The 17,424-nt window shown below is 39.3% G+C and overlaps 1 protein-coding gene across 2 annotated transcripts in view; it reads right to left on the reverse strand.

The window, feature by feature from the left end:
• Positions 1-17,424, reverse strand: part of gfm1 (G elongation factor, mitochondrial 1) — a 74,349-nt gene that overhangs the window by 42,513 nt on the left and 14,412 nt on the right. For both annotated transcript variants that reach the window (XR_005946004.1, XM_041212630.1), the window contains exons 5-10: positions 10,994-11,110; positions 8,539-8,689; positions 8,017-8,171; positions 6,919-7,003; positions 3,741-3,878; positions 2-103 (exon numbers count right to left, since the gene is read on the reverse strand). Coding sequence is in view for 1 of the 2 variants with exons in the window: in XM_041212630.1 (XP_041068564.1) it covers positions 2-103; positions 3,741-3,878; positions 6,919-7,003; positions 8,017-8,171; positions 8,539-8,689; positions 10,994-11,110 (748 nt within the window). In the remaining variant the exon portion in view is untranslated. The remainder of the gene's footprint in view (position 1; positions 104-3,740; positions 3,879-6,918; positions 7,004-8,016; positions 8,172-8,538; positions 8,690-10,993; positions 11,111-17,424) is intronic.

Genomic DNA, 17,424 nt, shown 5'->3' on the forward strand with positions numbered 1-17,424 from the left:
CCATCGAAAGATTACAGCTTGTTCTTGAAGTAAATGTATCACCACTGGCACAATCAATGCCAAACAAAGCACAAATATCACCAGCATAAACTTCTTCAACATCCTATAAAAGACAAACAAAAACAATATGTAAATAATTGGTCACCTTATTCCCTTCCCCTCAAATAAAGCTAGGTGAAATTCCAATTCATCCACTACATTACAATTTTCAAAACATTCAGATGTTGGCTCAGTTGATAGTACTTCCAGCGCTGATTTGGAAGGTTAGGTTTAAGCTCCACCATGGATAAAAGCATATAATTTCACCTAATACTCTGTCATATTGTGTAATGAGGCAGATTTGATAAGGCAGCTTAAGGTGAAGGAACCCTTAAGAGGAAGTGACCATAATATGATAGAATTTACCCTGCAATTTGAGAGGAAAAAAACTGGAATCAGATGTAACGGTATTACAGTTGAATAAAGGCAACTACAGAGGCATGAGGGAGGAGCTGACCAGAATTGACTGGGAGATGAGCCTAGCAGGAAAGACAGTGGAACAACAATGGCAGGAGTTTCTGGGAGTAATTTGGAAGACACAGCAAAAATTCATCCCTAGGAAGAAGAAGCATTCTAAAGGGAGGACGAGGCAACCATGGCTGACAAGGGAAGTCAGGAACAGCATAAAAGCTAAAGAGAAAGCATACGATGTGGCGAAACCAGGGGATTGGGAAGCCTACAAACACCAACAGAGGACAACTAAAAAGGAAATAAGGAGGGAAAAGGTTAAATATGAGGGTAAACTAGCCAGTAATGTAAAAGAAGATTGCAAGAGCTTTATTTTAGATATATAAAGGGTAAGAGAGAGGCAAAAGTGGACATTGGGCCGCTGGAAAATGACGCTAGAGAAGTAGTAGTGGGGAACAAAGAAATGGCGGAGGAACTGGTTAGGTACTTTGCATCAGCCTTCACAGTGGAAGACTCGAGTAACATCCCCAAAGATCAAGAGAGTCGGGGGGCAGAGGTGAGTATGGTGGCCATTACCAAGGAGAGGGTGCTAGGAAAACTGAAAGGTCTGAAGGTGGATAAATCACCTGGACCAGATGGATTACACCCCAGAGTTCTGAAGGAGATAGCTGAAGAGATAGTGGAGGCGTTAGTGGTGATCTTTCAGGAATCACTCGAGTCAGGGAGGGTCCCAGAGGACTGGAAAATCCCTAATGTAACCACCCTGTTTAAGAAGGGAGTGAGGCAAAAATGGGAAATTACAGGCCGATTAGCCTGACCTTGGTCGTTGGTAAGATTTTAGAGTCCATTATTAAGGATGAGATTTCAGAATACTTGGAAGTGCATGGTAAAATAGGGCAAATTCAGCATGGTTTCATCAAGGGGAGGTCATGCCTGACAAATTGTTAGAATTCTTTGAGGAGGTAACGAGCAGGTTAGACAAAGGAGAGCCAATGGATGTTATCTATTTGGACTTCCAGAAGGCCTTTGACAAGGTGCCGCACAGGATAAGAGCCCATGATGTTAGAGGCAAGGTACTAGCATGGATAGAAGATTGGCTGTCCGTCAGGAGGCAGAGAGTGGGGATAAGGGGGTCCTTCTCAGGATGGCGGCCAGTGACTAGTGGAGTTCCGCAGGGGTCAGTGATGGGACCACAACTTTTCACTTTATACATTAATGATCCAGATGAAGTAACTGAGGGCATCCTGGCTAAGTTTGCAGATGATACAAAGATAGGTGGAGGGACAGGTAGTATTGAGGAGGCGGGGAGGCTGCAGAAGGATTTGGACAGGTTAGGAGAACGGGCGAAGAAGTGGCAAATGGAATACAACGTGGGGAAGTGTGAGGTCATGCAATTTGGTAGGAAGAATAGAGGCATAGACTATTTTCTAAATGGGGAGAGAATTCAGAAATCTGGAGTGCAAAGGGACTTGGGAGTCTTAGTCCAGGATTCTCTTAAGGTTAATTTGCAGGTTGAGTCAGTAGTTAGGAAGGCAAATGCAACGTTGGCATTTATTTCGAGAGGACTAGAATATAAAATTGCTGCTGAGGTTTTATAAGGCTCTGGTCAGACCACATTTAGAATATTGTGAGCAATTTTGGGCCCTGTATCTCAGGAAGAATGTGCTGGCCCTGGAGAGGGTCCAGAGGAGGTTCACGAGAATGATCTCAGGAATGAAAGGCTTAACATATGAGGAACGTTTGAGGAATCTGGGTCTATACTCGATGGAGTTTAGAAGAAAGAGGGGGGGATCGGATTGAAACTTATAGAATACTGAAAGGCCTGGATAGAGTGAACGTGGGGAAGATGTTTCCATTAGTAGGAGAGACTAGGACCCGAGGGCACAGCCTCAGAGTAAAGGGAAGACCTTTTAGAACAGAGATGAAGAGAAACTTCTTTAGCCAGAGAGTGGTGAATCTATGGAATTCATAGTCACAGAAGGCTGTGGAGGCCAGGTCATTGAGTGCATTTAAGACCGAGATAGATAGGTTCTTGATTGGTAAGGGGATCAAAGGTTACGGGGAGAATGCAGGAAAATGAGGTTGAGAAACTTATCAGCTATGATTGAATGGGCAGAGCAGACTCGATAGGCCGATTGGCTTAATTTCTGCTCCTATGTCTTATGGTCTTACTGAGAAAACACTGCATGGTTGGAGATACCAGTTGTGGCGAAAATAAAGTGGTTTGATCTTGCTTTAACTTTGTAAGTTTCACCTAACTCAATAACTCATAAAGAGATTAAAGAAATGTTCCCAACTGCGTGCAGAAATAAGGCCCAACTAACTTTAATGAATTATTGTATAGTTCTTACATTGCCTTCATCGGTTTGGAGGTAACCAAATAGCAATAACCGCATGTGCTGTACTGAACGTATGAAGATCAATTGACCTTACTTCAGTTTACAAGCTTACAAAGATGGATGCCGAGCATTAAAACCAAACATAACCTACCATTATCAAGAAGTCCTTACTTTAAAAAAAATTCACCAGACTTCACAAACTGTTTCACCTATATATCTATATTAAGCTAAATCCCATGGTCAAACACCATGCATTAAGTTTTAATCATCTTTCTGAATAACAGATCTAATTTCCAGCATGCTATCGTTAGAAAGAACCATAGAAAAGTTACAGCATATAAAGAGGCCATTCAGACCATCATGCATGCCCCAGTCAAAAAAGAAAAACTACTTAAAAAACAGCCGCCCATTCTATTCCCACCTTTCAGCACCTGGTCCAAGTCTTGCAGGGTTCAATACTTCAGTGCTGATCCAGGTGCCTTTTAAGAAACCAAACGGCGAATTCCAGACACCAGCACCCTCTGGATGAAGAAGTTTCTCCTCATGTTCCCTATAATCATCCTACCAATCATCTTAAATCTGTGCCCCTGGTAATTGACTTCTACGCGAGGGGAAACAGGTCTTTCCTGTCTATCTAGGCCTCTCATAATCTTGTACACCTCAATTAAGTCACCCCTCAGCCTCCTCCATTCTAAGGAAAACAACTCCAGCCTATCCAATCTATCATCATAGCTGCAATTTTCAAGCCCTGTTAACATTCTTGTAAATCTTCTCTGTACTCTCTCTAGAGCAATTATGTCCTTCCTGTTATGTGGTGACCATTATTTGTATCACAAAATAATTGATATGGACAAATGGACAGACCGTGGATGCAAAAAGGTCCGCCCAGAAAGTTTACTGAAGAATGGACAGAAAGACGAGAGAACATAAAATATATTAGATTGGAAGCCATACCTCCATCTGACCAGCATGCATTCGGACTAAGCGCTGCACTCTAATCTTCTTGCCAGTTCGTGTGTTGTAGATATTTTCACTCTTTCTCACCATACCCTGATAAACTCGAATGTATGTTAACTGTCCAAATCTGCCTGCCTGAGAAGTTAAAGGAAAACTTAATGCATCTTTTCACAAGTATCACTCTCTTATAATCACATTACTACAGTATGTTTTATCAGACAGGTTAAATTATGTTATCGTTATTAAAGAGAGAGTCAAGTACACTTATCAATCACGTTGTCAGTCCAACATTAAATGAACGTTTAGGTTACAATTTTAATTATTTCAGAAGTTGAAATTATATTATAATCTTTGTAATGGTGATGGTTCATTAATATCTCTCACAACAGGCCCGATTTGTACTCTACACAAATAGATGGATTTTAAGTGAGTTAAAATCTCATCCTTTCATATATCTAAACTTCACACAATTCATGTGCGACTTAACCATACCTAGAAATCAGTATCATAAGTCTTTCTTGACTTGTGTAAATTCCTCCAGCCCATTTTCCTCACTTTCACTGTCTGCAATCCTTTACTTGGGTTGCAATTAATCACATTTCTCACTGTTATTATTGTTTTATTCATTCATAGGATGTAGGAGTCGCTAGCTAGGCCAGCATTTATTGTCCATCCCTAATTGCCCTTGGGAAGGTGATGGTGAGCTGCCTTCTTGAACTGCTGCAGTCCATGTAGTGTAGGTACACCCACAGTGCTCTTAGGCAGGGAGTTCCAGGACTTTGAAGCAGTGGCAGTGAAAGAACAGCGATATATTTCCAAATCAGGATGGTGAGTGACTTGGAGGGGAGCTTCCAGGTGGATGAGTTCCCATCTTTCTTCTGCCCTTGTCCATCTAGATGGTAGTGGTCATGGGTTTAGAAGATGCCATCTAATGGGGCTTGGTGAGTTCCTACAGTGCATCTTGTAGATGGTATACACTACTGCCACTGTGTGTCAATGGTGGAGGGAGTGAATGTTTGTGGATGGGATGCCAGTCAAGAGAGCTGCTTTGTCCTGGATGGTGTCAAGCTTCATTAGTGTTGTTGGAGCTGCATTTAGCCAGGCAAGTGGAGAGTATTCCATCACACTCCTGACTTGTGCCTTGTAGATGATGAAAAGGCTTTGGGGAGAGGGGAGGCGAGTTACTCGTTGCAGGATTCCTAGCGTCTGACCTACTCTTGTATTTATATGGCTAGTCCAGTTCAGTTTCTAGTCAATTGTAATCCCCAAGAAAATGTTAGTGGAGGATTCAGCGATGGTTATGCCATTGAATGTCAAGGGGCGATGGTTAGATTCTCTCTTGTCGGAGACGGTCACTGCCTAGCACTTACGTAACATGAATGTCACTTGCCACTTGTCAGCTCAAGCCTGGATATTGTCCAGGTCTTGCCGCATTTGGACATGGACTGTTTCAATATCTGAAGAGTCGCGAATGGTGCTGAACATAGTGCAATCATCAGCGAACATCCTCACTTCTGACCTTATGATGGAAGGAAGGTCATTGAAGAAACAGCTTAAGATGGTTGGGCTGAGGACACTAGCCTGATGAACTCCTGCAGTGATGCCCTGGAACTGAGACAACTGACCTCCAATAACCACAACCATCTTCCTTTGTGCTAGGTATGACTCCAACGAGCAGAGACTTTTCCCCCTAATCCCCATTGACTCCAGTTTTGCTAGGGCTCCTTGATCCACATTCAGTCAAATGCTGCCTTGATGTCAAGGGTAACCATTCTCATCTCACCTCAAGAGTTCAGCTCTTCTTGTTTGAACCAAGGCTGTAATGAGATCAGGAGCTGAGTGTGCTCACAATTGCACCTTCACCTGCCTGAATTTGCGCCTGGAAATGTGAATAATTATGAAAAGTGGCTGACCACAGAAAATTGAATGCTAGTATCACGTTACTATTACCGTCGTAAGACCCTTCTTCAGAGCTGCTCTGAAGAAGGGTCATATGGACTCGAAACGCCAACTCTGTTTTTCTCTCCACTGATGCTGTCAGACCTACAGAGATTTTCCAGCATTTTCTGTTTTTCTTTCAGATTTCCAGCATCCGTAGTATTGTGCTTTTATCTTAGTAATTTTGAACCTGATTACTAATTGCAGTATTAAGACAGTTAATACTACAATTAAAACTTATTCTACTCTTTTAAAATCTGATATTTTCCCTTCATAAACCCAGCCATTATGAGAATCCAATAAATAGGACAAGTCCGAGGACCAGGAGGTTTGAACTCCTTCTATAAGAAAATTTCTTTTAACATTAATTTATTCATATTAACCATTAGTTTTTGCTTTTTAAATGAGTATTTGTTAGAGAACAAAAATGTAATACAGGTTGGCTTTATTGTGGATAAATGTGCATTTTAGCAATGTTCAGTTATGGGAATTAAAATTTCTGCCAGGCGTTTAGCTGCTAAGGGTTCCTTTGTTTGCTCAACCTTGAGAGCTACCATATATCTTTCAACTTTTCAGGCAAATAGACATCTTTATGGCAGTTAAATGTGCCTCTAGATACATGTTATGACATCAAATCAAAAGTTATACTTCAATAGCTGGGGATTTTAACTCTTCCAAGGGTACATCTATGTAAGGAATGCGGTCAAGTGATAAAATCGCTGTAGGTAGTCTTTGTTCAGTAATCATTCTACAACAGTCTCCAGTTGAATGACTTAATTGACATTTCAGCCAAAGTGAAGCTAGAACAACAGTTGGGAAGTTATCCTTGTTAAAACAGTTATTGATATGGGACAACACTTAATTGAATGAGTTAATTCTATAGAACAGGTGGATTCTCACAAAGCAGGACTGCATAAAATAAAAGAATGGATATTAGCAAAGATACATCAGGATTTAATGAGGTCTTATCAGCTTCAAAAAATCCTCAAGCTCAACAACTGTAACATGCTTTGAATTCTTCAGGTGAACTCGCAATGTATCACTGTAAGTGTATTCTTAAGTATATATGTAATTACTGTCTATTATGGTTATCACTGCATGCTTAACTTACATGATTTTCAAAAAATGCTTTTGAACCCTGTTCACTTGAGGAGTAACTTATAAGCAAGAGCACCAATCCTCTAACACTTTCTGGATTTGAATGTATAAATGAATGATTTATAAATTGCAGAAATACCTCCAGTTTAAAGGCCAAGCCAACAAATGGTTGAGAAGCATCTCTTTTGGGGTCCATTAGAACTTTAACTCGGTCTTCAGAATTCCTGAAGGAAACAAAACACTTAAGTAACATCTGTCATTCGGACCTCACACTTATCATTGAGTATATTTATGTAAACATCAATGCATCTAAAACTCTGCTGCCCACGCACTATCCCTGTCCAATTGATTCATATGCTCGTACACAAGTCCTACTAAGCCAGCATTGCTGTCCTGGTTGACCTACATTGGGTTTTAATACCCACAAAGCCCTAAATTTAAGATTCAAATCAGTGTTTAAATTCCTTCATGGCCTTTCTGCTCAGCCTCCAGTCCTACGCCCACCCACCCACCACCACACCCATCCCTCCTCCCACCACCACGCCCATCCCTCTCCCCACCGCCACCTTCTGTTCCCCTGACTCTGACCTACTGTGCTTCCTCCCTAATTTCATTTCACCACTGGAGGCTATGCCTTCAATGCCGAGGCCCCACATTCGGAAATTCACTCTCAAAACTCTCACTTATAGATTCCCCACTCTTTCTTTGAGAACGTCTTTAAAATCCTCCTCTTTGGCCAAGATTTTGATCATCATTCCTAATCTCTCCTACTTTGATTCAGTATCCATTTTTTTGTTATCACTCCATGACGCATTTTGGGATATTTTTCTATGCTAGTGGTGCTAAACTCATCTAAGTTGTCATTAAAATATTTTAATTCATTTCAAAGTAGTACTCTAGCTCTATTTAAAAGCTCATCAATGATAACAGAGAAATAAGTCATTATCTATCACACACTGATAGAAGCCCTACAAGAAATCTAAATCCATGAGTAGGAATCCAAGCTTGAAGGTCAAAGGCAGCCTCACTTTGTGAGAGGGCCACTGCTTGCTGGGAGAACAGAATTATACAATAGCACATTAATGTGAAATTTCCAATATTTAATATTGTTGATAACTTCCTTCATCACTAGATAAAGGCAAATATTGAATAAAAACATGACTATTGATTCAGAAGTTACAAGAATGTGCTGCACAGTAAAATTATAATCAATAAATAATGAATATAAAGCACTTACTCTTGATTAACAGTGGCATAATTTGGGACTTCACTAGGGTCCGGTAGATAGTCTAGAATAGCATCCAATAGTGGTTGTACACCTTTATTTTTCAGAGCACTTCCCACTAACATGGGTGAGAATAGCCTGCTGATAGTTGTTCTCCTAATAGCAGCCTGCAAATGGATGGATGGGTGATGGGGGTGGGGGGGGAGAGAAAAATTAGTATTCAGATCTAAAAATACAGCCACCTGTGAATCAGATTTTCTATTAAAAATATTCCTTTCCCTTAGAACCAAAAAACATTTGTTCTTAAAAACTCCTTCATTCCTAGCATATTAGTTCCATATTTTTCTAACAAACTGAAAGACATAAAGGGTTCCACAAAATAAAACATCTAAGTATGTTGAATGTGAAATCATTTACCAGAGTAATTTCTCCATTTCATTCTTAAACACTGATGCAGTACCAGAAATATGAAACCTCGAAGAAGCTGAAGTTTGCATTCCTTGAAATCTGCCTTTTCCAACAATAAAAACTCACTTTTAAATCAGCAACTGTAGGGAGTTTCTCTTCCAGAAACATTTCACCCAGTAGTTCATCCACATTGGCTACGCACTCAACCAACTCCTGACGTCTATCTGCAGCTTCTGTACGTAGCTCAGCAGGAATGTCATCATATTTTACATTCTGACTAAGCAAATGAGAAAGATGCTCATTTAAGTAGCAAATCTTTTAAAGTATTCTATAGATCTATCATTATCAGTTGAAAAGGCTGAGTGGACAGGCTGAACATAAATCACCAAAAAATGGTGTTTCTATTTAAAATTTAAACAAAAGGTTTCAAATAGTATGTCAATCTATTACATCAGTACACTGTTCAGAAGGTGTACATACTCTGACCATAATCTTTCAGGAGGCCTTGGATAAGGATGTTATAGCTGAGGATTGAAAGGTTGAAGGTATATCACCTACATTTAAAGAGGATAAACTAGGTGACTAAAGATCAGTCTTCCTAATATCAGTAGTGTGTAAACATCTACAGGTCAAAAAATAGGACAAAATTAATACTCTCAAACAGTCATTACAGATTTGTAAAAGGCAAGTCATGTCTGACAAACGTAATGGAGAAAATAATAGAGTACATTGATAAAGTAAATGCAGTGAATATTGTGCGCACTGACTTTCAGAAGGTGTCTACCAAGCAAGAGGTGTGTTGATAAAATGAGATATGGTACTAAAGAGAAACATTCCAGGGGATGTTAGCTAAAGATAGCACGTAATAATTAATAGATGTTTTTCAGAACAGAGGGATGTGATCAGTGGCATCTCCCAGAAATCAATATTAGAACCATTTCTTTTCAATACACAGTATTTTTATGTGAATAATCTGGACTTGGCCATACAGCATACAACAAAAACTAGAATTTATATAGCATATTTAACAAACATTCAAGGCGCTTCACAGGAGCATATCAAAATCAAAAACTTTGATTTGGAGACAGGAGGGGAATAGGGTGCTTGGTTAAATGTGAGAGACAGGAGCACAACTAACAGGTTAGCAAATTGATCAGATATATTGAATAAAATTTATTGTGGAGAAATGTGAGATGATCAACTTTGGGAGGAAGAATAAAAGGAGTTTGGAACAATCTCCCTGTCCCCCTCCCGTGTTCTGCTCCCTGGCACACCTACAAGATATTGGTGCTCCGCATCAGGTCGTCTGACCTGCCTTTACATGCCATTTCTTTTCTTCTGTACAGGCCTGAAAAATGTTAAAAAAAAAACAAACTGTGCATGTGTGGCCATTTCTGGCATATGCACAAGAGGCCCGAGGTTCGTCCTGAACAGGAGTTCTCAACCTCTGAACTTCAAACTAAAGTAAGTGCTTGAGTTTCATCACAATTCATAGCATATGAAGGAGCTGCCTTCATGTATACTCAACGTAAGGCTGACCAACTGTAATCAACTCCTGGAAGGGTGGTAACTGTCTTCATTGGCAGCTCACTTGGCTAACTCTTCGACATGGAGAGATGTGGGAAGAAAAACCTTGTGCTTTCTTGTTCCTCAGCTGTACAGGGAAGCCACAGTCTGGGATCAGTCTGCAGGATTTCGTAAGGGAGCCATTAACACGAGGGACCTCAATTATAAAGTTTACTAAATTCAATGAGAAACCTGACAGAGATTCTGAGACACCCTTGTTTAGTTTTTGTCATAAAGTAAGTTGCAAAACACTAATTGTTATATTATTCATTTGCATATGAAAAATAAATTGATTTATATTTACCCTTGCACACTAAAAAGTTCATCAGTTGACCTTTCAGAATGTAGGAGAAATGCCTGACGTGGCACATCCAAGATTACATTAGCCAGTTCACATAAGGAGTTTTCATTGTCACCAAATGTCACAAAAACAGATAACTAGATATTAAGTAGAAGTAAACTGCTGATCATAGGAGATTCAAGATGTGTGCATGGTGGGGGGATCTGTTGAAGTGGAACCCAACTCAGGCTCAAAATCTATGATAAATGGTGCAGTTTCAAATAAGAGCAGAAAAGTAGCCAGATTTATGGGGCCCTTGTTTTTTAAAATAGGGTACAGAAGCAAAATAGTCATGGCAAACATATACAAGTCAATGGTTAGACTGTAGGAGGCAGTTAGCCTAGCCCATATCACTTAATTTTGGGCATTCAGTTCAAACTTCATTCAAGCTTCTTTAAGGAATAATGACCAGACCTAACAGTGAGGTTAAAAAAATACACCATTTGGCCTGTGGAGTCAAGAAAGCTGCAAAATTCCCAACGACCTTAAAAATGAAGGGCAGTTTATTTACAGAATGTAATTTTATGAACCAAATGTTACTACTACTGTTACGGTATTTATACAGGGTTGGATTTACTTATACAAAGACTTTACTTATACATCTCGAGAGGTTATATATCTAAAATATATCCAAACCAGCAGGGGTTCTCCGGAACATTTTAAAAATATTCTTACCCGAATTGGCCATCAAAGTAAATTGCACGTTCCTCTATGAGGTCAATAATTCCCTTAAGGTTGCCTTCAAGGCCAATCGGAATTTGGACAAATGCTGTATTATGGTTGAGTTTTGATCTGTAATTGAAAAAGTAAGTTTATTTTCATTTTTGCTTCGTTAATAAGATTGAGGAAGCAAGAGCAGTCGAAGACCATATTGCCCTCGAGCCTGTTCTACCATTCAGTAATCTTGCCGATCTTCTTCCTCAACTTCACTTTCCCACCCACTCTCCATTCCCTTTGATTCCATGACAGATCAAAAATCTATTTATCCCAGTCTTGAACATACTCAACTTTGGCACACTCATCACACTCTGAAGTAGAGAATTCCAAAGATTCACAACCATAAATGAAGAAATTTCTCATCTCAGGCCTAAATGATTGATTCCTTACGCTGAGGCTGTGCCCCTGCACTTTAGATTCCCTAGCCAGGGAAACAACCTCTCAGAGTCTACTCTGTCAAGCCCCTTCAAAGTCTGTTTCAATAAGATTGCCTCACATTCTTCCAAACTCCAGAGAGTTGAGGTCCAGTTTCCTCAGTGTCTCATCATAGGCACCAATTTAGCAAACTTCTGTTGCACTGTCTCCAAGGCATGTATATCCTTCCTTAAATATGGAAACCAAAATTATGCATTACTCCAGGTGTCTCAACAAAGCCTGGTAGAATTGTAGCAAAACTTCCTTGTTCTTGTGCTCCAGTCCTCTTCAAATAAAGGCCAACATGTCATTTCCTAGTTGCTTGCTGTGCCTGCATGCTAGCTTTTTGGTGTCTTCCGTACATGAGTTACACCCAAGTCTCTCTGAATGTTAACATTTAAATTCACTTTTCTTACCAAAAAATAACCTCACACTTCCCCACATTACACTTCTCTGCCACCTTGTTGCCCACTCGCTTCACCTGTCTATATATCTCTTTGAAGTTTCTTTGTGCCCTCACAGCTTACATTCCCACCTAGCTTTGTATTGACAGTAAACTTGGATACATTGCTTTGTGTCTTCATCTAAACCATTATTTGCATTTTAAATAGCTGAAGTGCCAGCACTGATCGTTGTGGTACTCCATTAATTACAGTTTGCCAACTTTGAAATAACTTGTTTATCCATACTCTCTGCTTCCTGCCCATTAACCAATCACTCATCTACGCTGATATATTATCCCCAACTTCATGAGCCCTTATTTTGCATATTAACTTATTGTGAAGCACCTTATTGAAGACATTTTGGAAATATTAGTATACTACATCTACTGGTTCATCTTTATCTACCCTACAAGTTATATCCTCAAAAAACTCATATTTCAAACATGATTTCCCTTTCATAATGTGAGCTCTGTCTGATCACACTATGATTTTCTAAGTGCTTTGTTAAGGTTCCTCAACAATAGATTCCAGCATTATCCTTTACATCTGGTATCAAGCTAACTGGCCTATAGTTCCGTTTTCTCTCTCTTTCCTTTCTTGAATAGTGGTGTTAAGTTAGCTAATTTTCAGTCCACTGACACCATTCTCGAATCTGGGGAATTTTGGAAAATCTTAACCAGTGCACCTATTATCTCTGCATCTACTTCTTATGGAACTCTAGGAGGTAGGCGATCATATCCTGGAGATTTGGCGGCTTTTAGTCCCTTAGGTTTCTCCAATCATTTTTCTTTGCTGACATGAATTATTTCAAGTTCCTCACTCTTATTAGCACCTTGTTACTCTATTTCTCACACAAAATATTATTTGTTCAAAGTCTCTAGTTTTCATTCCCCATGATATTTCTCCTGTCTTTGCCTCTAAAGGACTATGTTTACCTAAACTACTCTCTTCATTTTTACATAAATTGTAAAAACTCTTTACAATCCATTTTTGTATTCCTAGTTTGTTTACTCTCTACTATTTTTTTCTGTTTTTGTCAACTTTTTGGTTGCCCTTTGCTGGTTTCCAAAATTCTCCCAATCTTCAGGCTTACTACTATGCTTTGAAACATTATAATCCTTTTTTTTAACCTAATACTATCCTAACTTGCCCAGCCAAGAGTGAATCTTTCTTGCTGAGTATTTGTTTTTCATTGGAATGTCTTTTGGATGAAAATTTTGAATCATTCCTTTAAAAGTTTCCCACTATTTACAGCCATATCTTTTAGAGTATTTACCCAAGCAACCTTAGCCAGCATCTCCCTCAGACCTATGTAATTGGCAATGATTAAGTTTAAGATTTTTGTTTTCGACAAGTATGTTACTTTCAAGCTTATTCAAATGTATTATGGTTCCTACTTAGACCACAACAATTGGGTCCTCCTGCTCCCATTCCAAGTTAGTCTCCAGCTGCAAGGAGATGTCTCTAGCCTTGTCACTGGGCAGGCAACATAACCTTTAGAATTCTCAGCAACAGCTGTAGAAAACAGTATCTATCCCCCTGACTGCAATATTCCCCATCACTACCACACTCATTTACATTCTTTCCACTTCGAATGGCTTCTTGCACCATGTTGTAATGGTCGGTTTGCCCATCTATCCATTCATTGTGAATTATTTCGGGACTTCTTCTTTCTTGCAACAGGCTTCAAATATCAACATTAAGTGAAAATTGAACAGCAAAACAAAGTACAGGAAGTTTATACAATTTCCTCTACCATTCAGACACCAAAATTTCAGAAATACTGGTTTAAAAATACCCCAAAGAAGATGGGTTCATAAATGTTTCACAGCCCTCATGATTCGGCAGGTAATTGCAGTGCACTGTCTCCATACAAACGGGTTCTGGGTCTGAGGTGAGCTGGGCAATGACTTAACAGTATTCTGAAGGAAGGGTATCCCAAAAGAAGAAGAAGGAAAATAAAAGAAATAGGACCACAACACCTGCTTCTGACTGCTAGCTAGTGAATTCTGCTGGAAGGCTGGGCTTAACTGCACTGATGCAGAGGTTCAAAATAGCCCAAAGTGTGTAAATAAAGAACAGTTATTTGACACCACCTGTGGAACTGAAATTCTTATTTCCTTCAGAAGGCAAATGAAGAAACAAAGAAGACATATTCTTACGACACTCCTCTCAATGAAACAATCCCTTAAGTGTAAAATTTTATTAAGGTACTACATAGCTATCAAATTATGCACATAGAATAATTAACTGGTCATACAACTTACAGCTCTGTCGCATATTGAACAGCCACAAATATCAGAGGCAATTTTGGATGTCTCAACCTGCCACCTAGTGGCAGAAACTTAGATGAACAGCATGAACAGAGATTTGGTTGCAAACTGGACAAAAATGGAAAATAAACATCTGGATAGAACATACTTAGGAGCAATAGAAAAGATAAAGGACATGGGGTAGAAATATTATTTAAAGAGACATTACATGCTCCAGAGAGGATCGTGTAGACAAGAATCATCAAGGTTGGAGTTCAAAGATAATAAAAAGTAGTAAAGTCTATTACTTTACATTAGAAGTCTATTCAGATCTCCAGATTGTGGAAAGGAAATCAAAGATGAAATCTTCACACAGATAAGAGAAATGAGTCAGAATAAAATAACAAAATTATTGTTCTGGGAGTGATCCACATCGATTAGGCCAAAGTGAGTGAATGGAGAAAAGGAAAAGAAATTCTTAAAGTGTGTGCAAGACTCCTTCCTCGTCAGAAGTGAAATGAGACACTCTCCCCCACCCATCAAGAGAAGAGGATTGTTACTTTACAGAGGATGATCAAAAAATTAAGGTTCTTTATAAGTATTTTGCATTGATCTTTACCAAAGAGGATATTAGAGAAGAAATTAATTTTGAAGTTACTAAGTGTGAGGTGGCTGAGGAGAAAGGGGAAAATGTACATTTTTGTAAGCTAATGGAAGACAAAATGTCAGCATTTCAGGGTATATCCTGGTGTGCTGAGGAATTAAGATATTGCAAATGGCTTAGAATGATATTTTGGTGCTCCACTGGGTGTGGATGGGTGCTGGAGGTCTGTAAAGAAGTCAGTTTTGTGCCCATTTTAAAAAGGGAGATGAATCTAATTGAATAATCAAAAATAAAAACCAAAAACTGAGGATGCTGGAAATCCAAAACAAAACAGAATTACCTGGAAAACAGGGTCATGAGGACTCGAAATGTCAACTCTTTTCTTCTCCGCCGATGCTGCTAGCCCTGCTGAGTTTTTCCAGGTAATTCTGTTTTTGTTCTAATTGAGTAATCGTTAGTTTAACATATGTGGCATGGAAAAATTTTAGTCTACACTTAAGAATGAGATTACCACATATCTAGATAAAGGAAAAATAGTTTTAAGTAGCCAGCACAGATTTCAAAAGGAACAATTTGGCTTGACAAAGCTTAAGAATTCTTTCTATAGATAACAGATATGGTAGGGTAGATATGAGAAAAGCAGTCAATGAAGCATACATGGACTTCAGTAAAGCCTCTGGTAAAGTACAAAATTGCAAGGGAAATTTAAAGGTGCATTGAATTATGGGGAGGTGAGCAAACTGGATTAAAAATTGGCCAGAATGGAGAAAGCAGAGATAGGAATAAAGGACAATTTTTTTTTAAGTGGTTGAAAACAGGGACTGGTGTCCCTTAGGGTTCTGTTCTTGGGTAGTTCATTGTGTCTACCAATCATTGGATATAGGCCTAGAGGGAATGGTATTGAAATACCAAATTAGGAGGTATAGTTAATTTAATGTTTTACAAACCAAAATAAATAGTCATAATATAGTGAATAAGCAGTGAGGTGATGCATTTCAGTAAAACAAGTAACAACAGTAATTATACAGTAAGTGGGAGCAGGCTCACTTCTACGGAAGGATAGAGGAACTTAATACAGGTTCATAGAACATCAAAGGCAGCACCTCAAGTTGATATGGTTATTTATAAAGCTAATCAGAACATACCGTTTCTGGCACTATATTAGTAAATCTTTGCTATACCCTTTCCACTGTCCAAATATCACAACAAAAGGGCGAGATCAAATGGGCCTACGGGCTGCCTTTATTTACATCATGTGATTTATTGAAGACAATGCTTTAAGTGGTACAAAATTTCATATATGTTCAAATTATTCCATATCCCCACCCCCACCCATATAAGAAGCTGACTCTTACTTTGACATGATGTTTTCATATATTGATTTATTTGTGGCTTGTCTGGTCTTCATTATGGGAAATAAACCAAGCCCATCTGGTTGGCAGGACACGATGAGCGGTGTACCATAGGGATCACTGCTGAGGCCTCAACTCTTTACAATTTATATAAATGATTTGGATGAAGGGACCAATGGTGTAGTTGCTAACTTTGTTGATGACACAAAGATCGGTAGCAAAGTAAACTGTGAAGAGGTCATAAGGAGGTTACAAAAGGATATAGATATGTTAGGTGAGTGGACAAAGATCTGGCAAATGGAATATATTTAGGAAAATGTGATTGTCCATTTTGGCAGGAAGAATGAAAAAAAGGCATATTATCTAGATGGCGAGAGTTTGCAGAGCTCTTGAGATGCAGAGGAATCTGGGTGCCCTAATGCATGAATCACAAAAGGTTAGCATGCTGGTGCAGCAAGTAATTAGCAAAGCTAATAGAATGTTATCATTTCTTGCAAAGGAATTGCATACAACAGTACTGAGGCTATGCTTCAGTTGTACAGGGCATTGGTGAGACCACATCTGGAGTGTTGTGTACAGTATTGGCCTCCTCATTTAAGGAAAGATGTAAATGCATTAGAAGCAGTTCAGAGAAGGTTTATTAGATTAAAAGCAGGACTGGGCAGGTTATCTTAAGAGGGAAGGCTGGACTGGCTAGGCTTGTATCCCCTGGAGTTTAGAACAGTAAGATGCTGCTTGATTGAAACATATAAGATCCTGAGGGGACTTGACAGAATGAATGTAGAAAGGATATTTCCTCTTGTGGGAGAATCTAGAACTAGGGGTCACTGTTTCAAAATAAGGGGTGCCCATTTAGGACAGAGATGAGGAAAAAAATTCTCTGAGGAGGTTGAGACACTTTGGAATTCTCTTCCTCAAAAGGTGGTTGAAGCAGAGTCCTTGAACATCTTTAAGGCAGAGGTAGGTAGATTCTTTGTAAGCAAGGGGGTGAAAGGTTATTGGGGGTAGGCAGGAATATGAAGTTAAAATCAGATCAGCCATGTTCTTATTGAATGGCGGAGCAGGCTTGAGGGGCTGAGTAGCCTACTCCTGCTCCTAATTCATATGTTCGTATGTAGCCTCCACTCAGCACTTCCCTAGCAACCTGGTCAAAATCAGTGATTCATTATATGTGAAACTGCAGCATCAAAACCATATCCTATTTCCTTTTCTTCTTTCTTTCACAGGGTGTGGGCAACACTGGCAAGACCAGCATTTATTGCCCATCCCTAATTGCCTAATAAGGTGGTGGTGAGCTGCCTTCTTAAACCACTGCAGTCTATGT

The sequence above is a fragment of the Carcharodon carcharias genome, chromosome 2, assembly GCF_017639515.1.
Source record: "Carcharodon carcharias isolate sCarCar2 chromosome 2, sCarCar2.pri, whole genome shotgun sequence".
NCBI lineage: Eukaryota > Metazoa > Chordata > Chondrichthyes > Lamniformes > Lamnidae > Carcharodon > Carcharodon carcharias.